Source organism: Nannospalax galili, unplaced genomic scaffold (genome assembly GCF_000622305.1).
Source record: "Nannospalax galili isolate Female #2095 unplaced genomic scaffold, S.galili_v1.0 scaffold384, whole genome shotgun sequence".
NCBI lineage: Eukaryota > Metazoa > Chordata > Mammalia > Rodentia > Spalacidae > Nannospalax > Nannospalax galili.
Window position 1 is genome coordinate 2,037,026 of NW_008352648.1, and position 21,931 is coordinate 2,058,956.

Below are 21,931 nucleotides of genomic sequence, written 5' to 3' on the forward strand. Positions count from 1 at the left end.
GTTATGTGATTCCATGTGACTTGACCATCTTCCAAGAAATACATAGGAAAAACAATTATGAAATTGAAAAGTTTTATATAAAACCTCTTCATTTAATGTTAATGCATTGACAGTTTTACTGAGATGCAATAGAATATGTGCCAAAACATAGCATTAAGGACATCTGTTGTTACGTTGGAATGTGAGTGATAAGGTATGAGTGATGTGGTATTGCAACTATATCCAAGGGCTTCTTCGGCCAACCTCCTTTTGTATATCAACTGAGTTTCCAGGGACAGGACCACTTTCATGTCTAGTGATGCACTGAATTCCCCGTCAGTTAGGCTTATAAGAAACCAGTTATAGAAAACATGCGCAGGCACTTTCTGTGGTTAGCTTTACACATACAGAGTCCTTTATAAAACCCTCTTCATATAAATAACCTATAGGAATAACTTTCTGCGTCTATAAACTCAAAGAATAAACCTAAATTAAAGTTATTCAAGTCTGTTGTTCTTAAGCAATAAACTGAAGGAAATTTACTTCCATAAAAGATTCTGTTATCTATTTTGCCTACCTTAAAAATCAGACATAAAAGGGCAAAGAAATCTTGGATACAAAGACTGTCTATGGTTTATAAATATTCCTTTAAATAGAAGTACTCGTATCAGTTGATAGAGAAATCAAAACTGTCCTTTTCTCTAGCTTAAAAAATGAACCAAAAGGCACATTCATGAGGTTGTATTCAGTCTGGGGTTGGGATGGCTTGAATAATGTTTTTGACTCCCTTTCAATATTTTTTTTTTACCACACATCTACCCCTTAGTAATATGCCATATTGTATATATGTAGTGAGTTTGCTCAAATGTCATCTAAATTGAAACTTATTCCTTAAGGAACAGATAAGTGTGTTATATTGTGAACTGTTTAGCTTTATTGAATATTTAAAAGAAAGTGCCTCATTGCTAAAGTGCATTTCTGTTTTAGATTTACTCCGTAAATGCTCAGTTATCTGTACCTGTCTCATAAATGATTTCAATCTAAATAGGCGCTTGCAAGTTAGAGTAATCTGTTCAAGAGATTTTTGTTAAGAATATAGATAATTACCAAAGACATTTTACTGTTAATTAACAACCGTGTTGGAGAGGCATTTTGACAGCTCAGAGCTTGGAAACTTAGATTGCAACTTACGTTTAAATAGGTAACAACCTTGACTAATTACTAAACTATCACCAATAAAGGACATTAAAGTGAAATTTCTTGGTGAGATGAGTCAGAAGCATTTCTTGCAATAATCAGAGCATACTTCCTCCCAAATATGTTCATTATTTTTTCAGCACTATCTGGAAGACCTTAGAAAAGCAAACCTCAAGTATGAAAAAGAGGTAAACACAACAAATAGCCCCCTAATAAAAATGGGAGAAACACAAACTTGTAAAAGAAAATTGAAATTAAGATTTTAGAGAAGATTTTTATTCAGTGGAGGCATTATAAAGAAAATTATACTTAGCTCTTGGCTCTTAACAATGGGAATTTTTTTAAGACAGACTTTAGTAAAAGTACTGACGTGCTTGTATAGAATGTAGCACATGCTATTAGATTTACAGAAGTGCTTTTTCTATTTTTAAAAACAAAATTTCTTAAGGGACTTTGGTTTTTCTTTTCTTCCTTAAAAGGCAGCTTTGTTTGTCAGCAGCCATTTTATTAGAATTTATTCATGCAGTCAGAATTTGACAACGCAAAGTGCTAAAAAGTGTCCCAGTATTCCATTCATTCTTGGGAGCTCATGGTCTGCTCTGCACCACCTTCGAGGTAACACTTCTGTTGTGAAGTCAGCCTGGAGTTCTAGGTAAATTTCCCAGAGCGCATGAAAAGGGTGAAAGGAGTTGCAAAGTCTTTTACATGCTCTGGTCAGCAAGTACTCTTATCACTGAGCCAGAGCCCCAGCCCCTTCCTCTAAATAAGGAATTTTCTAGCAAACTAAGCTTTATATTACTAAGATATTGGTGTAACTTCTTTTCTGGATTAAAATCACAAAAATTTGAAATGCTGTTACCGTTATTTTCAGATGTGTAAGGCCTTTGGAGGGCAATAAGGAACTTAGCGTGTCTGCTTGATCTGCTTTATGAGAAATGTCAAGTACGCTAAAGAAGCCCTGTCAGAGCACAGAAACCAGCTGTCTGGATTTACTTGATCTGCTTATTTCAGTAGTATTTTGATGGAAAACGTGAGATTGAAAGTTCATTAACATGTGCTTAGACAGTAAGGGGCTTTCATGATTTTGTTTTAAACAATAGTGTATTTCTAGTCATTTAAAAGTGACTTTCTTCCCATAATGCAGTTTTCACACAACAGTGTGTATACTTGCTGTCCTTGTATTTGTAAGTGTAATTAGAATGTTTGGGTATTTCCTTTTCAAAAATTAAACTTAAAAATAATTTGTTTTGAATTGTCATGTATTTAAATGTGTCAGGCCCCTTTTTCTGTTATTCAAAACTGAGACTGATTTTTCAGAAATGCTCTTATATTTAATGAGGTTTGAATCTAGAATCACATGAAACATATATTAAATACTGGGCCTAGTTTCTTCATCTTGTAGCACTTCCTGGAATAAGAAACTAATGTACAAATGAAGAATAACTATTTGTGGGTAGCATAGCTAGTGAACAGGTTAATGTGTTTATCTGTACACTTCACATGGGTCCACTGACACTCGAGGTCAGTTTTCTTTTACTGTTGCTTTCAGAATGGGGGTGGGGGCCTAAGTGTCCTTATGAAGCTGTGGTCCGGGACACGAGCTTGTGGGCGGAGTACCAAAGTTCCTTTGCTTTCCTGTGTCTGCCAACACAACAGCAATCAGTTCTTAGAATAACCCTCACAGTAAACAAATCTAGCACAGAATATATTGTTAAGTTATGTTGCTAATTTTACTTTGAAATATGAAATATTTTAAGCTTTTCGTCAAAAGTGGTAACATCTTAATACACAAATAAAAACCTTTTTGTGGTTGTAAGATTTAGCTTATAGATCATTCAAATTGAAGTGAAAGAATTACCAGGTCATTGTTAATGACTTAGACTATTAAGAATATATGTATTTTTGTAAGGGAAAAGCACTTGTAGATATTTAATCAATATAAGATCTGTGTCGTTTTGCAGAAAGAAAATGCTGCTTAGAGATTCTCTTTAAATATTTTTATTTTTGTGCTCATGTATTTTCTGTGGATCTATGGAATGTTCTATACAAAACTATATGACTGTACTGTTGAGCTGGATACTTTTTGAAAAAAAAATCTGGGCTTAACCACATATATTTGACCATGTTAAAAATAGTATCTTTGTTATTAAATTTTTGATTGCATATTTTTTGTTTGTCTACTTAATGTTAGTTGCTACAGATTATTACCTCTGTTAAAAATTCTCCTTTAGCCGGGTGTGGTGGCACACACCTTTAATCCCAGTACTTGGGAGGCAGAGGCAGGCAAATCTCTGTGAATTTGAGACCAGCCTGGTCTACATAGCGAAGTTCAGGCCAGCTGGGGGCTACAGGGAGACCCTTTCTCAAAAAGACAAAAAAAAAAAAATGCTCCTTTAAGTGAAATTGCCATCACAAATTTTATTGAAGTTTATTGAATATTTGATATTATACAGTGTTAAAGAGATTTTTCTAAAGACATAGCTGTTCAGTTTTTTAATTTTTATTTTATGTATATGAGTGTTTTGCCTGAATGTATGTAAGTACTCCATGCATGCAATGCCCATAGAGGTCAGAAGAGCACTGTCAGATCCCTTGGAACTGAAGTTACAGATGATTAGTTATTACCTGCCATGTGGGTGCTGGAAACCCAACCCAAGTCCTCTGCAACAGCAACCAGTGCTCTTAACTGCTGAGTCATATCTCCAACCCCCTTGTTTTGCTTTCTGTTGTTGTTTTACTGTTTGTTTTTTTTTAAGTCTTAAAGACATTGTTTAATGACATAAGGACTATAATAGCTAATTACACACACAAAGCTTAATTTGTTTAGCATTTATACATTTGTTAACCCTTATGGTGATACAGGATTTACAAAAAAGAGCCAGAATAAGGATGCTAATAATAATGGCAATGGACATTGAGCCACATCCTGTATGCTAAGCGCCACTCTAAGCTCCTTTTCGTATATTAGCTCATTTAATTCTCAGAGCAGCCCTCTGAGGTATGATCTGTTGGTATCTCACTTTACAAAGGAAACTTGGGTACAGTGGGACTTGGTGTTCTCTTTCCAAGTTCACAGATCCAGCAAATTCAAGTCCATGTCACCTGGCACCATAGTCTTTGAGGCTAACCTTTAGCTTTTTTTTTTTTTCTTTTTCTTTTTTCATTTATCCTGCATGCAGGCTAACATCAGCGATTCTAGTTAGACTAGTGGAAGACTTGTAAGTCATGAAGGTGGCAACAACTCTGCTCCACTGCTATGTTAGTGAATGATGAGGGTAGCTGGACACCTCGGTAAAATACAGTTCAGCTGGATTTGGCCTCCTGTCTTTTAGCTTCACTTTCACCATGGATGCTCAGAATGAGAAGGAGCATGGAGGATCCTACACAGGGAGTACCAGGCTATAGCACACTTCCCTCTTTGCGTGTCATTAACCAGAGCATGACCTGCTGGGAGGACAGCTGGAGGACCTGGTGAAGCCATCCCCCAAGCAGGAAAACACATTTGTGTAAGCCGCTAGTCACTCTTCCCACTTCATTTGAGAAGACAGCTCACAGTTTACCCAGGTCTTCAAAGTGTCTTTGCCAGAACAAGCTTGGTCCTTATCTCTTCACTAATTCAGAGGAATATTGAGCTTGGGCTAGGCCTAAGCAGTTCTGCTTTGTGTATAGCTGGGAATTTACACGTGATATTTTTCTATAAAATATATAAAACTGCATAACACCCAAACCCCTGTCGTGGAATTTGATGGCAGAATAGTTACCCTACACACCAAATAGTCATGCCCAAAAAGGATAAGTAGGCAGCAACAGTACTCAGTGAAAGAAATCCTGTTCTTTTAGACTATGCCCTTAGTAGGAAGACTTGTTTCTCCTACAAGCTCTGTTCTTCCTACAGATCTGCTCTTTATAAAGCTCCATTTCATCAAACCTCAAGATTCTCCTTACAAACCCTGATGTTCTAAACAGCCCTGCTCCTTCCCTAAGCCTGACTTCCCAAGTCCTGCTCATCTTTCAAAGCCCTCCTCCCTAAATAGCACCCTGTACCTCCCACAAAAACTTCTTCCTCAACCCAGTCCATTACAACGTCCCTCTCCTCCACCCTTAATGCATGGTAACAGCATGGTTTTGCTCCTCCAAAGCCACTAGCCTCTAATCAAGTCCCATTCATCCACCATAACTCCCACTACTTACCCTGCTCATCCTGCAGATCCCCCTGGACTCCCAATCAGGCCCCAGTGCTTCTACAAAGCTGTCTCACCCTCAGTCTCCATGGTCACGACAGAGCCCTACTATTCTACAATCTCCCGGCCTCTACAGAGCCCATCCCCCTTACATATTTCTCTTTTCCTCCTGGTAAGCTCTCACCTCCTACAAACTAGAAAACCCTGCTTCCCAGAAGCCCTGCTGGATCCACTACTTCAAAGCCGTGCCTCTGTTTCTAACATTTTGCTCCTCCCTCCAAAGCCCTGCTTCTTACAAGGCTCTGCTCCTGTTGAAATGCCCTAGCCTGGGGAAGCTGTGTTGCACCTGAAGTTCCAGCCACTCAGGAGGTTGATGTGCAAGAATTGGTTGAGCCTAGTAGTTTGAAGGCAACCTAGACAACATAGACCATGACTCAGAAGAAGACTAAAGAAATGCCCTGGGCTTCACAAGAGCCCATCTCATCCTTAGAAAATTCTGCTCTTCCAATACACCCCTGCTTCTGAGCACTGGGCCTGTTCCTCCTACAGTGTGAGTCACGCCATATCTCAAGCACACTTGGCCATATTTCTCCCTCTCCCACTGCCTTTCCTCAAGCCCATAGTCATTGATTTCTTCTCAGGAGACTGTGGGCCCAGAAAGGGGTGTTACTGTGTCATTGTGGTATGCCTGAACACATAACAGTTGCCCAGTACCCAGCATCAGAAAACAATAGTGAATGAAGCTGTATTTCAAAATGACTGATGCCCACAGGAGTCTTCAGCATCCTCCACAGCCTTCTTTCCTGACATGGCCTCCATCTCAGATTTTTCTCTTCAGTCAGTTTGACGTGTTCAAGGTGCCAGTGATCATTTCTTCAATTAAAAAAATGTTTTTTGTCTAAGATATGTCAAGGTGTGGAGCCTTCCTGTTCCCATTTAGCCTCTAAGCATTATCGTCAAGCAGAAAATATTTGATGAGCTGGGGAAGAAATAAATGCATTCCGTGTCCAGGACTTGGAGCTGAGGCCTCTTTCTTGTCATTGCCCACAGGATGGAGAAGTCCAGCCATCTTCTTCTGTTCCTCTCCTTTCCCTTTTTCCTCTTCCTTTTCTCCTACAGTAACCACAAACAGCTCAGGCCTGACAAGCTCAGAGCCATGGTGTCCCCATCCCAGCTCTCAAGCAGCACCTCCGGGCAGTTGACTCACAGTCAAAACGTGCTGCTGACTCCCATGAGAGAAAGGGAGGCCAGGCAGTCCATTGCAGTCCTGGCCTTCTGGGTCTGGGCTTTTGCGTAGCTTGGTCACCTACGTTTCTCTCTGTATCTCCATGCCTTCGGATGCCTCCTTTACCCTTGTGCTCTTCCCATTCTCCTTTCTTACTTTTCCTTTTCTCCTCTTGTTCTTTCTGCAAGGTCCATTTCTTTCCTTTTGGTCTTCTGCCCTACCCAGAAATCATTCTTGTCCCTTCCACCCATTCTGAGGATGGTTACCTTAGAGGAAGAAACACTAACAAGCCAGGATGTGCACAGGAAGACACTGTCATTTACCGAGTCAACACATGCATACCCAGCCCTGCACCAGACTGCTTAGTAGTGAGCATAGCAGGCCACTTTTACACCAGTGGAATTTACAGGATTAGGAGGTGGGAGGTAGGAAGAAGCAAACACAAGACAAAGGGAATGTTCTGAAGAAAATAAATAGTATGAGAGAATGCAGGACCCAGACCTGTCCACGGAAATGGCATGCATAAGCAGAGACCCAAAAGGTGAGGCTGAGCTACACAGGCAGGGAGTAGGATTATTCCTGAGAAAACAGTAGGAGTCAGGGCTCAGGGCAGCCCAGTGACCTCAGCCAGTGCAGCCAGTGTGGGTGACAAGGAGATCACGGGAGAGGTTGTAGAGAAAGCTGGACCAGGTCATTTAGACACTTCCAAGACAATTTTAAAAGCCTGCATTTTATTCTGAGCAAAATAGAATTTTGAACAGGAGAGACTGTTATTTACATATTTTTAATTGCCACTTATGAGTTTAGTGGAGAATATGTTGCAAAAGAGTAGGGGCAAGGAGGAAATTAGAGCAGATTAGAAACCCAGTGCAATAGTCCAGGCAAGAAAACACAGAAGAGCCAGGGCAATGTCAGTGGGACCAAGATGAATGCAAGTGTGGTCAGAAAAAAGGTTTCTTTGATGTCTCACAATAACCAGCACCATCACAACCACCACCACCACATTACCCTCCATCACATCATTACCACCGTTACCACTACCCCTACCTCCACTACCGTCACCACCATCACAACCACCATGCAATCAGCCTATCTTCAGTGTAGTCTAAATTATTAGGTTTTGGGTGAAATTCTTGGGGCGGGTCAGAAAATTCAGACGAAGAAAGTGGGAAGATAAGAAATCTGACAGGAGCAACTACAACCAAACCCTTAGGAACCAAACCCTTACTGCCTTAGGAAATAGGGGTGGGGGTGTGGAAGCAGGTACAGGGCCGGGAGCTAGGTTTAGTTTGGAGAAGATGGGAAAAAGGAGCCTCAAAAGTCTTCTCCACTAGCCTTGTCTGGGACCTGGTGTCCAGGACTCCCCACACAAGCAGTCGCCCTGCGAAATACAGCCCTAGATTCTTGTTTGGGTCCCACCACTGATTCCCTGAAGACAAATTGCATGATCTCTGGCAACCAATGGGCCACCAGCATGGCTCATTAATAGGTCCTGGGACAACAAGATGACTCAACTGAGTTTGGTCCCCAGTTCTACATGAGAAAACTGCCTCCTATAAGTTGTCCTCTGACCATCACATGTATACCTTGACATGTAAATGCAAACACACAATAAATTCAGTTTTAAGAATTAAAATGTTAGCAGGCCTCACCGGGTCTAATTAATCTGAATATCTACTTTATTTGTGTCTCTCACAGTCACCTCCACTGAATGAAAACTTCAGTAGTCATCAGGTCTTTTTCAATACACTTGAAATCACAAAACAGCTCCAATTCAGAAACTGGAATGTCCAGTTCCATCTATTAACACTAATGTACTCATCCCCGGCTCACACTTCCCATTCCCGGCTAGAGCCGACTAAAGTTACCTTCCTTCCACATGAGGGAGTGGTCAGTTCTCTCTCCCCTGGTGGCAAAAGCCGGAAAAGAGACCCAACTGGACCCTGCCTTGTATCTTCCAGTTCAGACCAAGGCCCTGGTGCCAGTCCAGGCCAGACTCTCAAACCAGCTCCCATGGCAGGCAGAGATTGAACTGAAAAAAAGCAGTTCTGTTTCAGCTGCTGGAGTCCCAAGACTTGCTGTCCCTTGGGCACTCTGGGAAGAGCAGAGTGGCCCTGGGACAGGGAAGGCCTAAGGGGAACTGTGCAAAACCAACATCAGCGTACTAAATGCAGAGGGCCCTGCTCCCTATGGGTGGGTGCCAGTTGTGCCGGAATGATCAGCACCTACCAGCACCAAATGGCCATCTTTTAAGCTCCCTACATGAAAGGAGTCTGGGAGCAGCTGCAGAAAAGGAAGGGGTATGCCCTGGGGAGTTTTCCCACTTGGGCTGGCCAAGAAATGAAATGATCCAATGAAACCTCTTCCTGAGTTCTCAAGTTATGCTCTCTGAAGACCATCTTGGAACTGCCACTGAGCTTCCATGCAGGGCAGCCCAGAGTTCTGGCTTGAATCTTGTAGTGATGGAAAAGGAACAAGAATCTCAGAGTCATCAGGGATGGTTTTGTTCATTTGTCCACTGACTAGCCGTATGGTCTTGGGTAGGTCATGTCCTCCTCTGGTCCCCATGAGGGAAAGGGAGGCCAGGCGGTCCCTACTGCTGTAATTGCTGTGTCCCATCTGTCAGCCTTGTCACACTGCCAACTCCTTAGCACATGGCCAGTCTGCACTGTTTATCCCTCAGTCCCAGCTAGGGTTTTGCCCAGTGATTCTCAGGAAGAAAAGAAAATCCTAAATGAATCACGTGAGTGTTAACTGCTATAGTATGAACTCGCAGATTCTGTTGCAGGACTACTGTCCCTAGACTGGCAAGAGGAGCCACTGTCTACCTGTCATAAAGAATGTTCTAAAGTGCCATAATACAAAGTTATTTTCCACTTTTGGTCTTTTAAGAAACTTGTAGGTGCTGAGGGGATGGCTCAGTTAGTATAGTGCTTGCCATACAAGCGTGAACACTAGAGTTCAGATCCCCAGTACCTACATAAAATCCAGGCATGTTGGTACACATCTATAACTAGTACTGGAGGGATGGGGACAGCAATGGGCAGATCTCTAGAGCTCACTAACCAGCCAGTCTAGCCAAATCAGTTAGTTCCAGGTTCAGTGAGAGAGCCTGTGTCCAAAACTAATGTACCAAGCTATTGAGGAAGACACGTAGTTTAGACCTCTCATTGCCATATACATATGCACACCTGGGTACATATGCCACACAAAAACATACACATGAGCAAGCACAAACTTTGTATGAGCCCAGTAACCAGTTGCATGAACAGCAATTAAGGGGGAGGAAAATTAGTCTAATTAGGCTCTTCAGGGCAGCGGAGGTATATGGATGGTCTCTGACCTGGAAAACTAGAGGATGAGGTAATGCTTAAAGTTCATACCCCAAATCACCCCAAAGAGGTGTCCAGGCAAACAAATTGCCATTTCCCCCTCCCTTGCCTCTGCTCACGATATCTATATTAGTTAATTTCCTCATCACTGACAAAATTCCTGACAGAAGCAACCTAAGGAAGCAAGAGTTCTGTTGGGCTCATGATTTCAAAGGGGATAGTCCATCATGGTGGAGAAGGCATAGGGACTTAGTGACTCTACCCTTTGTGACAGGAACATACATACAGCTCCTGCTTTGGCATTGTGGTCATCCAGGAAGCAGGGGCACAGGCCAGAACCAGGAGTGAATATAACCCGCAAAAGCCCAGCTTTAGTGACCTATTTCTGTCACACCCCACATTCTAAAGGTTCCACAACCTCCCCAAACACTACCATCTGAGGACCAGGGATTCAAGCACAAGAGCCCTTAAGGGGCAGTTTAGATTCAAATTCTAACAATGCCATTTTGGGAGGCCTGGTTCTGTGGAAACCTTGAAAGACGGTGTGCACGCCGGGTTTGAGAAGGTTCAAGTAAGCTAGGAGCCTGTGTCCAGTGTCTGCCCTACCTCATCCAGTAAGCCAGTGAGACCACCCAAGCTCATAGGCAACAGAGGTCCCCTGGGGAAGAGAGCCACTGCCATCCTCTGAGGAGTACACTGTGCAGGAACAAAGGTTGGCTGTGGTGGTGGCTTTATACCTAAGATGTTAAGGCTTATGTGAAGTGGCTACATTCATACCCTTGGTTTTGTTTTGGCTTTGGTTTTGAAGTACTGGGGCTTGTTCAAATCTAGAGCCTTCTGCGTGTTAGGTAAGTGTTCTGCCACTAAACTGAATCCTCAGCCCATTTACTTTTTTTTTTTTTTTTTTTTTTTTTGGCTTTTTGAGACAGGGTCTCCCCGTAGCCCCAGCTGGCCTAGAACTCACTATGTAGATGAGGCTGGCCTTGAACTCCAAGTTCTGAGATTAAAACTGTGCCCTCTTTTACTTTTTAAAATATACTTTATTTTTATTTTTGTATATGAGTGTTTTGCCTGCATGCATGTAAGTGCACTACATTCATGCAGTACCCATGGAGGCTTTGGATCCCTTGGAACTGGAGCTAGGGAAGGTTGTTAACTGCCTTGTGGGTTCTGGAACCAAACCTGGCTTTGCGGGTTTATTTACAGAAAAGTGGGCGCTCCCTGTCCTAGTTTGTTTCTTCATTGCTGCGACAAAACACTCTGACCACTACCAACTTGGGGAGGAAAGGGTTTATTTAGCTTACATATCCTGGGTCACAGGCTCATCCAGGAGCCCAAGGTAGGAACTCAGTGCAGGAACCTGGAGGCAGGAGCTGGAGCACAGGCCATGGAGGACTGCTGCTTACTAGCTCGCTCCCCTGACCCCTGCTTGGCCTGCTTTCTTATGCAACACAGACCCACCTGCCCAGGGGTGGCACCACCCACAGTGGGCTGGGCCCTCCCACATCACTCATCAAGAAAATGCCCCTCAGACATGGCCACAGGCCAGTCCAATAGAGGAAATTCCCCAATTGAGGTTCCCTCAACCCAGGTGTGTCAAGTTGACACTAAAGCTATCCAGCACACTCCCCCCCTTCTTTTTCGTTGTGAATTACAACTGGCCTGTCAAGATGTGACAACCAGTTCAATAGTGGCATGAATATTATGGGAGTAGCCAACCACTTTCTAGTTGGATTTAAGGTCTGCCATGTTGTGCAAAGCCCACATTGGTCAGAAGAGGGCATTGAATCCCCTGCAATTGAAATTATGGACGGTTATTAGCTGCCCTGTAGATATTGGGAATCAAACTTGGGTCCTTTACAAGAGCAGCCAGTGCTCTTAACCACTGGGTCATTTTAACAGTCCCAGACACTGATTCTTTTATGCTTACGATCTTCATTAGGAAAAGGGAAATCTTTCATCTTTGCCTCAATCTATCTGGCAGCTTAATGTCATCCCGTGCAATGTAAGTGAAAGTTAAAATTTTAAGTTCATATAAGCATGTCTTACAAATAGAAATGATTGAGATTAAATTTCATGAATGTTTACAGGAAAATAAAATGTCAGATGACAGTGTGGAGAAAGTAGGAAAGAAACTTTTAGCTTCATTCTATTGTGCATGTGAATTTATTTCAAAGACCAGGAAATAACAAACATAAAGCAATAAAAAAGTAAATTCAGAAAGGATAAAATCTGTGATTTTCTCCAAATTCAGTAACCAGCATTGCCCCAGAAGTCCCTGGGTTCCTTGTCAGGGAGCCATCATCCTGGCACTGCCAACCAAGGATGTGGCTTCTCTCTCCACTGGTTCCCCACAAAACCCCACTGCAGATGTAACCTAGCTCAAGTCTGATCTCTGTTGGCCAAATGGGAAATTTACAAGAGACATTAGCAACAGAGGACAAAATCCAAACCATACAGAGGGAACTGTGGAAAGATTGGTGAGATGGGAATGGGGAGATAATTATAGAGTGTTAAATGATGTGCTGCTGTGTCAGGAAGCAACATACAAAATGAGCCAGATGCGTGTGGATTAGAGCCCAGGCTTTGTGGTCAGAGACCAGGGCACACATTTTTCTCTGTCATTGACTTTAGGCAGCTTATCTGCCCTTCCCAGGCAGTTTCCTCGTTTATCAAATTGATAAAGTAAAAATACAGTGTTGCTCTGAAGGATGTGTGGAAAGTACTGACCACAAGATAGTTACTACATTTGAGCTCTTGTGAGATGTGTGTGTTGTTTAGCTAGAGCAAGAAGAAATTACAGACAACATGCAAATGAAAGCTATTAATGTTTATTTGACAGAAATTTTGAGATTACTTTTCATGTTATTAAAGAAATGTTATTAGTATGAATATTCAAAAACAGAGTTAATACAGTTGGGTATTAAATCCAGACCAGCTGCTGTATACTGTGGGTCTCCTCCAAAAGCCCATAACCTGTAAGAGCTCTTGACTCTCCTTTCTCTCCTTGGTCCACATTCTTCCATTTCCTATCATTGAATAGAAGAGAAAGCTCAAAGGAGAGCTAACACCTCCAGACCCCACTAGGGAGTCCAGGTAATAATGAGAGTGTCCCAGTTTTAGCACTTAAAACTTCAGGAAACCTGTCGTCCTATGCAAACTGAGATGGTGGTCCCTCTTCCTGGAACCTGGCTTCTTTCTGTTGACTGCACTCCACTTCAAAGCCAGTAAAGGATTCCTTCCCTTGGTAGAGTTACTTAGTTCACAGGCTAATGAATTTTCTCAGGTGTGACTATAGTAAAATCCAGATAACACAAATGGAATGAGAGGGAGATGGAATTCCCACCCATAACTGGGCCAGAATTCAGATGAGTAAGGGCTTAAAAAGAAGGGTGTGTATACATGTATACATGCTTCTGAGTGGTTTGCTAGCTATGTGCTCATATAGGAGTGTCTGTGTGTCCCTGTGTTTGTGTGTGTGTGTGTGGGAGAGAGAGAGAGAGAGAGAGAGAGAGAGAGAGATGCTGGAGAGGAAACAATAGTCCACGAATCTGACTTAAGCAGAAAATCCCTGGAAAATGGAGGAAGAGAGTTATGGACGTACACTTGAGTCCTCTACCCTGGCCTGCAGGGGGCGCAGTCAACACACAATACTTCTGTTGCCTTTGGCATTAACTAGGAGGGAGCAGATCTGCCTTGAAGGTGAAAAATGAAAGGATGCAGTGCAACCTCAGGGGTGGTGTGCAAGAATGAGGCTACTTCCATCTCAGAGGACAGCCTGAACGTGCTTGTAAACCCCAGCTGGGGCAAGCACTGCAGCCTCCTGAGGTTAAAGTTCTTTCATTCCTCCTTTAACTTGGCTGATCTTTACTTTGGGAAGAATAAGAAATGTCTTCCCAGCCATCTGTAACAGGCCTGTATCCTCAGGAGAAAGAATCTGAAAGGCTCCTGAGACCAGGTTTCCCTGGAACTGCATGGTATCTCTCTCAACTGACCATGGTAAAAGGGGTCTGGAGCCTCTGGGTCACCTGCTTGCATGAATAGGGAGCTGATTGTTGATTGCCACTCCATGCTGATTGATGTGCATTCGTTCCATTTGAAATGTTCTGAGAAAAGCACTGTTTCTGAAAAAGAGAGCTTTGTGTAGGCACAGGAACACTGAAGGCAAGCTTCCAAAACCCCTAGGAGGTCAACCTTCTTTCCCTACAACAATGTGCCACAGAAAGAAGAGGGCTTTTGGCATCCTTTGGTAATCTAGGAAAACCCCTGGGAAGGCTTGAGCATTCCTGTTGTCTTTATCCCACTGCTAGGAATCAAAAACTGCAGAACCAAGGCTGGTCCTGCCACTGTACCTGGCATGACCTCTTAACAATCCACATGAAATTTAGACCTCAGTTTCCCCATCTGTAAAATGGCAGTGCTAAACTGGGTGGTGTCCAAACTCCATTCTAATACAAGGCAGAATTGAAGCAATAGCTCTGACTTCACTCTCTGTTGCCTCATGCCTTTCTCTGTCTCTGTCTCTCTCCCTCTGTCTCTCTCTGTGTCTCTCTCACTCTTTCTCTCTCTCTCTCTCTCTCTCTCTCTCTCTCTCTCTCTCTCTCTCTCTCTCTCTTTCTCTTTCTCTCTCTGTCTGTCTCTCTCTCTCTCTCTCTCTCTCTCTCTCTGTGTGTATGTGTGTGTGCCTATGCAAGCCAGATAAAGGGTATCAGATCTCCTGGAACTGGAGTTATAGGAGGCTGTAACTGTTGAGCCATCCCCCCAGCCTTCCTCATGACTTTCTTAAACATATGAATTTCTTAAACATATAATTTTAGTAAGCAACATACAAGCACACAAAACTACATAATCATACCTGTTCACAAAATGCACTTACCCAAGCGACCAACAAGGGGATCGCAGATCTGAACTGAGGACTCAGAGAGCCCAGATGGTGAGCTGGAAGCAAGCGGCACTTTCTGAAGCCTTCAAGACTCAGAAGGGAGCACCAAGGAAACACCTCAGCAAGGTGGGTGACTGAAGAGGTGCACTGAAGTTCCATACTGGGCAGATAGTGACTTCCAAAACCTAGAGTCTGATCATCAAAGCAAGAGGGCTCAAAGGAGCCTGTCAGCCAGGAGCCCCCAGTGGAAGGCAGAGCAACAGAGGGGAGGCTAGCAGAGTGTCAGAAGAGACTTGGTGGGCAAAACCAGCACCCAACAGATGTAGAATAGAAAGGCAGCCAGAGCTTAGCTGACCAAGAAGCTGTGCACAGGTTGTGTTTGATGAGGTGCCTGTGTGTCTCTCAATGTAAGAGTATGGCACTATACCAAGCAGCGTCTTGGGGGATCAGCCCAAGCTAGTGGCTTTGGGAAACATTTATCCTATACTCCCACTCCCCAGCCCCAGACCTCACAGCAAATACTGCCCTGCCATCCCAGCAAGCATCCACTTTGTACCCAGTGTAGCCACAGTAGAATGCCACAGAAACAGGCTCATTGAAAATCTATGCAGTGGGATTTGTCACAGACATGAGAGCAAGTGGGGCTCCATTTCCCTTTGAGACTGTGACTGGAGTAGCCAGCTAAGGAGGATCAGAAGACCCCTCAGGGCCGAGCCTTGAAAACAATAGTCGTGGGCTACAAGGCTGAGGGGAAGCACAGGACCTGCTGCTTACCCTCCACCTAGTACGTTTGCTGTCCTGTGCTCTCTGTGGGCTGCAGGGGCCTGCCAGGGCCTCCTGAGAACTGAACTCAGCTTAAGGCCAACACAGCCCTGACAGCATACAGTGCTAAACTGTCCAGAGCAAACTCCAGCCAAGGGAGCTTTGATTCCATACTACCTTGCACTAGTGAGCAGAGAAGCAAAGTTGTTTCAACAGCTGGATCCTCAGTCACTCCCACTGACTGACTGGCCAGCAAACCAAAGAGAAGGGTTGGGTACTCCCTGTCTTTGCTCTCTCCAAGGGGCACATAGCCTAAGAACACACACACAAAGTCCGGATTGTCAGAGGCAATGGAAATGCACTCTTGGACACATGACTACCCAACACTGTTTATTATTAAGTAAAAATGACCATGTATGAAATGATTGTTTTATACTCTTTACTCCAAAATTTGGACAAATACTTAAAATTCTTCTTTCAATGCTAAAATAGCATCCCAGAGATGTAGACTGCCATATTTAGAAACTTTGAAATTTTTAAAAATTTTTATTTATATATTTTTGCTTTTTTATATTTAATTGTTTTGAATTTCATAAAATATATTTTTATCATATTTAGTTCTCCTATATCTGCACATTTCTTACTAACCGCCCACTGAATTTCCTGTACTTTAATACCTACCAACATATCCTTACAATGCTTCCATTTTCTTAGATCTTTTATTTTTATTTTTTTTTTGGTCAGAGTTCTTAAATCTTTGTTGACTGATTCATATAGGTATGTATATGTTTTTTGTTCTTTTCTCCTTTTTGTCAAGATTTTTCTTGGTCCTTTTGAAACAGGGTCTCTCTGTAGCCACAGCTGGCCTGGAACTTTGTATGTAAACCAGGCTGGCCTTGAACTCACAGAGATCTGCCTGCCTCTTTTGTCTTGCACCACCATGCCTGGTCCCAGATATTCTTTTTTATTCTTTTGTATTGTTATTTTGCCACTCATTCTCCCCCTTCTAATGGTATCCTCTCTCCTTCTCTCTCTCTCTCCCCCCTCCCCCTCACTCTCTCCCCCTCCCTCTCTCCCCCTCCCTCCCTCTCTGCCTGCCTGCCTGCCTGCCTGCCTGCCTTCCTGCCTACCTACCTACCTACCTTCCTACCTACCTATATCTATCATCTTTTATGTGTATGAGTTCCCTCCCTCTGAATTATGAATTCCATTTTCCACTTTTCTCCTTTGTCCCTTTTCACATTTTGAACATTCTTTTTTTCTTTCCATTTCTTCTCTTATTATTTTTTCCTCTCTTTTCTTATCATCTCGTAGAACTTTTGATTTATACTGTCTCTACGCCCCCAGCATTCATGCTAGTGTTGAGTGACAGATGTCCCAGTTGACACAGGTTTTTACTTCATTCCCGTATGTGGTTCATTGCCATTTGTTGCCGATGCTGTCATGTGCTCCCCGTTTCTATGTGGTCTGGTGTGACACTTTGGGTACACTGTGCACATGTTCTGCCCCTGAGATACACTCAGCTGGGCTGAGAGCCAGTGCACTTGCTTTAGAGAAAACCAGAAAATACTTTAATTTTAAAAATTAAGTGAGATTAAAAACCCCATCACAGGACAAGGAGCAAAGTAGAAATGGCCAGGAGGGTCATGAAGATTCACTCTTGCACATTCAACCCTACATTAAGAACAAGAGAAACAACAAAGGTACTGCACATGCCACACCTATGAGGGGCCCCACCACAGGTTATTCCCATACCTTTCTGCAGCTGGGCATTGTTGACAAGATCAGAGGAGTAATCACAGGTGACACGTCCCATATATTGATGTCTACAACACATCTGCCTCATCTATTAGGGCTCTACTCAAGACCCATAGAGAAAGCAAGACATGCAGGATCTGACAGAGCATGCCCAGCACCAAAATACACTGATCACCACCAAAGAAATAACAGGGACACTTTGCTACAAATTCCAATTGGAAATACATCTAACACTTCAAAGCAATCCCAGAACGCATTATCAGGAGCCTGTTTGCTGAATGGGCTCTGATGTAAAAGTGTAAGAGACAGTCATCTCAATGGATGCACAAATCTCTACATTGAGATATAAGAATTATTTAAATAAAAACAGCGCAACATTAGTCCTCCAAAAGTTTTCCATCAAATGACGTGGCTGAAATGCCAGACAACAATTCAAAAAAAAATATTTTTAAATCCAAGTATTCCAAGAAAAACTGCTGAGCACATTAAGGAAGGCAATACAGGATATCAATGAGAAGCTTGGTACAAAGAAATGTTTAACAAAAACAGACATATCATGGATGGAGAGATGGCTCAGTGGGTAAGAGCACTGGCTGCTCTTGCAGAGGACCTCGGTTCAGTTCCCAGAAGCCACATATTGGCTAACAACCATCCATAACTCCAGTTCCAGGGGATCCAGCACCCTCTGGCGTCTGTGGGCAATGCACCACACAGGTGCATGCAGGCAACACACTCATGCACATAAAATGAAAATAATAAATTGAAAGTTAAAATAAGTATACAAATAAAATAGTTAATGATAATAAATCATAAGTGTATTTTAAAACAATTGTTTGGTACATATAATTTTCCCATTTTTTAAAGATTAAAGAAAACTTACATAATAATATGTGCTTGCTTGTTTTTGCATAAAGAATTAAATTATAGCTGAATATTTTATACCACAAGACATAGAGTATCTACACTAATTTTAGAGTAGATTGATATTTTGATTTTATAATCATCAATATTCAAAATTCTTTTTTATATAAATATGACAGTACAAAATGACAGAATGATGTTTGGAGTCATTTCAGAAACTCCTGTAAATTCTGTCCTAACTGTCCTAATTTTATTTACCAAGCTAAATTTTATTTAATGATTTCTTTTAAATGAAACTCAAGTCAGCAACTCAAACAGAAAATTTTAAAATCAAACATTCTGTGGCTGGAGAGATGTCTCAGTAGTTAAGAACATCTGCTGTTCTTCCAGGGCACTGGAGTGTAGTTCTCAGCACCCACATCAAGCAGCTCACAACCTCCTATAACTCCAGATCTAGGGGATCCAACATTTCTGCACTCAAGGGCACATGCCCATACACAGACATATATACATACACATAAAAATAATAAAAATAAATCTTAAAAAATAAAACATCCTAACACAATAAACTCCTCCAAAGTTACACTAATTTAATGACATGCTGAGGAATGATGGTAAAAAAAAATGTTAAAAGTCTTTGTTTTCCATAAGTAAACTGCATTTCATTTCAAAGACTATACAAGGCACAAGATAAGGGCAGAGAAACCTATTTAGTGAAAGAAAAGCAGAAAAATTCCAAAATCTTTGGAAAAAAGATGGACAGTCACCGACAAGAAGAATTTATTGTCCCAGACAGATAAGACAAGAAAATAAGCTCCCATATCACACAGGTAAAATCCCAAGTGTTCTGAACAAAGAAGGAATACCGTGAGAGAGAAGTGTTTGCTTACTCAGGAAGGCAAACCCATCAAGGTAGCACCAGTTTTCTCAACAGAAACCTTGAAGGTCAGGAGAGTGTAGAATGATGTACTTCAAGCCATGAAGGAGAATAACTGCCAACCTAGTTTACTGTGTATAGCAAGCTACCTTTAAAAATCAAAGAAGGGGCTAGAAAGATGGCTCAGCAATTAAGAGCACTGGTTGCTCTTACAGAGGACCAGCACCCACATGGTGGCCAACAACTGTCCATAACATCAGTTCCAAGGAATTCAATGCCCTCTTCTGACATCCATGGGCATTGAAGTTTCTCTTACTTTTGATATCTAGTTTTATTCTATTATGATTTAATATGAAAGAAATTCTTCCATGGGCATTACACTTGGATACATGCAGGCAAAACACTCACACACATAAAATAAAAAATAATAATAATAAAGTATTGTTTAAAAATCAAAGAAGAAATAACCAGCTCCCAAGAGAAGCATAAATGAAAGCAATTCATGGCCACTAAGCCAGCGCAGCAGAAGATACTTATAGTAATCTATGCATATAAAGGGAAGTTAAACACAACCAAAGGATCTCAGGAAGGAATAAGTCCCACTAGACCCATAGATACACAAATGAGCATTTGGAAATAAACATTACAAAAACAAATGACAGGAATTAGTTTATACTTATTGATTATAGTCTTGAATATAAATTGTCTTAAGTAATTGTCTCCAATCAAAATACACAGACTAGCTGATTGTATTAAAAAATAGATCCAAATGTTTCCCATCTTCAAGAAACACATCTCACTGATAAAGACACACAGAGAGTGAAAGTGAAAGTATGGAGAATAATCTACCAAGAAAATGGAATCTGGAAGCAAGAGCAAGTAACTGTACCCATCTAAGGAGAAGTTAAACCAGAACTAGCTAGAAGAAACAAAGTGGGCACAGTCTATTGGAAAGGGGAACCAGAGATACACAATTGTAAATAATATAGATACTGAATACTGTTACATCCATTTTCATGAGTCCTATCTGCACATAAGGGAATACATAAGTCCCAATACAATAATAGTAGATCCCTTCAATACCCAACTTTCAACAATAGATAATCCATCCAACAAATGAACTTCAAACCGCACTACAGGTCAGGTTGGCTTAACAGGTATCTACAGAATATTTTATCCAACAAATATGAATATATATTCTCAATAGCTCATGGAATGTGCTCCAAAATAGAATATAATTTAGATGACAAAGCAAGCTTTAGCAAATGAAAGAAGCTGGAAGAATTTCTTTCATATTCAATCATAATAGAATAAAACTAGATATCAAAAGTAAGAGAAACTTCAAAAACTCTAAAAACACATAGAGATAGAACAGTAAGTACAATTTTGAATGATCCCTGGATCTCAAGGAAATTGAGGGAGGGATTGTTAAAAGTTCTCTAAGCAAACAAAACTGGAAACAACATATAATAATCTAAGAGATGCAGACATGCCAATTTTAAGGGGGAAATTTACAGCTATGAGTGCCTACATTAAAAAAAAAATCAGATCTTGGGCTGGAGAGATGGCTTAGTGGTTAAGAGCCCTGGCTTTTCTTGCAGAAGATCCTGGTTCAAATCCCAGCACCCACATGGCAGCTAACAACTGTCCATAACTCCAATTCTAGGGAATCTGACACCCTTTTCTGTCCTCTGTGGGCACTGCACAGCACAGTGCACTTACATACATGCAGATGATACACTCATACACATAAAATTTAAAAAATAAATAGTAAATAAATAAATAAATAATCAGATCTTAGCTGGGTGTGGTGACACACACCTTTAATCACAGCACTCAGCACTTGGCAAGTAGATGAATCTCTGAGAAATGGAGGCCAGTCTGATCTTCCAGATCAGCTAAAGCTACAGGAAGACCCTATCTCAAAACAAAACAAAAACAAAAAATCAGATCTGAACTAGATTTAAGGTCTTAGAAAAACAAGAACAAGTCAAACCACAAAGCAGTACAAAGAAAGAAATAACAAAAATTAGAGTTTAAATTAATGAAACAGAATCTAAAATGCAAAGGATCAATTAAATAAAGAGCTGGTTCTTTGAAAATATTACTAAGATTGACAAACCCTTAGCCAAAGAAACCTAAAGGAAGAGAGAGTAATGGCCTTAGAGATAAAGCGGGGAATATTACAACAGGTAAGCCACTGAAATTCAGAGGTCCACTAGGGATTAATTTTAAAATTTATTTAATTTTCATATAAACACTTGATTTAATTTTCATATGAGTCCAGTAAATTGAAAAATCTTTACAAAATCATTGATAATTTGTGGATACATGTAACCTATCAAAATTAAATCAAAAAGAAATTTAAAATAAAAATCTTAAATAAATAAATAACATGTAATGAAACTGATGCAGTAATAAAAGTCTCCCAATAAAAAAAAAGCCCAAGACCAGATGGATTAATTACTGAATTTTAGCAGAACCTGAAAAATAACATCTATGCTTACAGTGTAACATGAAAAAAATGAAAAGAATACTTCCAAGCTTACTCTATGAAGACAGTATTACCCTGACAACAAAACCAGATAAGGACACAGGTAGAAAGGAAAGGAATGGGGAGTGTCCCTAAAGAGATGCAAAATTCTCAACAACACACAACTCAAACTCAGCAACACATTTAAGAGATCACACATCATCATCAGATTCATTTCATTACAGTAGTTCAGGGATGACTCAGGAACACAGCACAATAAACATAATAAATGCATAAATAGAATCAAAGACAAAAATCACATGATCATCTCAAGAAACAGCAAAAGTATATGATAAAACTCAACACCCTTTCATGATAAAATCCCTGAAGAAACTAGGTATAGC

At 41.2% G+C, this 21,931-nt stretch overlaps 1 protein-coding gene across 8 annotated transcripts in view; it reads left to right on the forward strand.

The window, feature by feature from the left end:
• Hectd2 (HECT domain E3 ubiquitin protein ligase 2) overlaps positions 1-21,931 on the forward strand; it is a 406,920-nt gene that overhangs the window by 152,055 nt on the left and 232,934 nt on the right. The window contains exon 10 of one of the 8 annotated variants that reach the window (XM_029554346.1): positions 4,356-4,394. The exons of the other annotated variants lie outside the window; for them this stretch is intronic. Within the exon in view, the coding sequence (XP_029410206.1) occupies positions 4,356-4,379 (24 nt within the window). The 3' untranslated portion in view covers positions 4,380-4,394. Of the gene's footprint in view, positions 1-4,355; positions 4,395-21,931 lie in introns of those variants that run through there. 8 annotated transcript variants of the gene reach the window in all.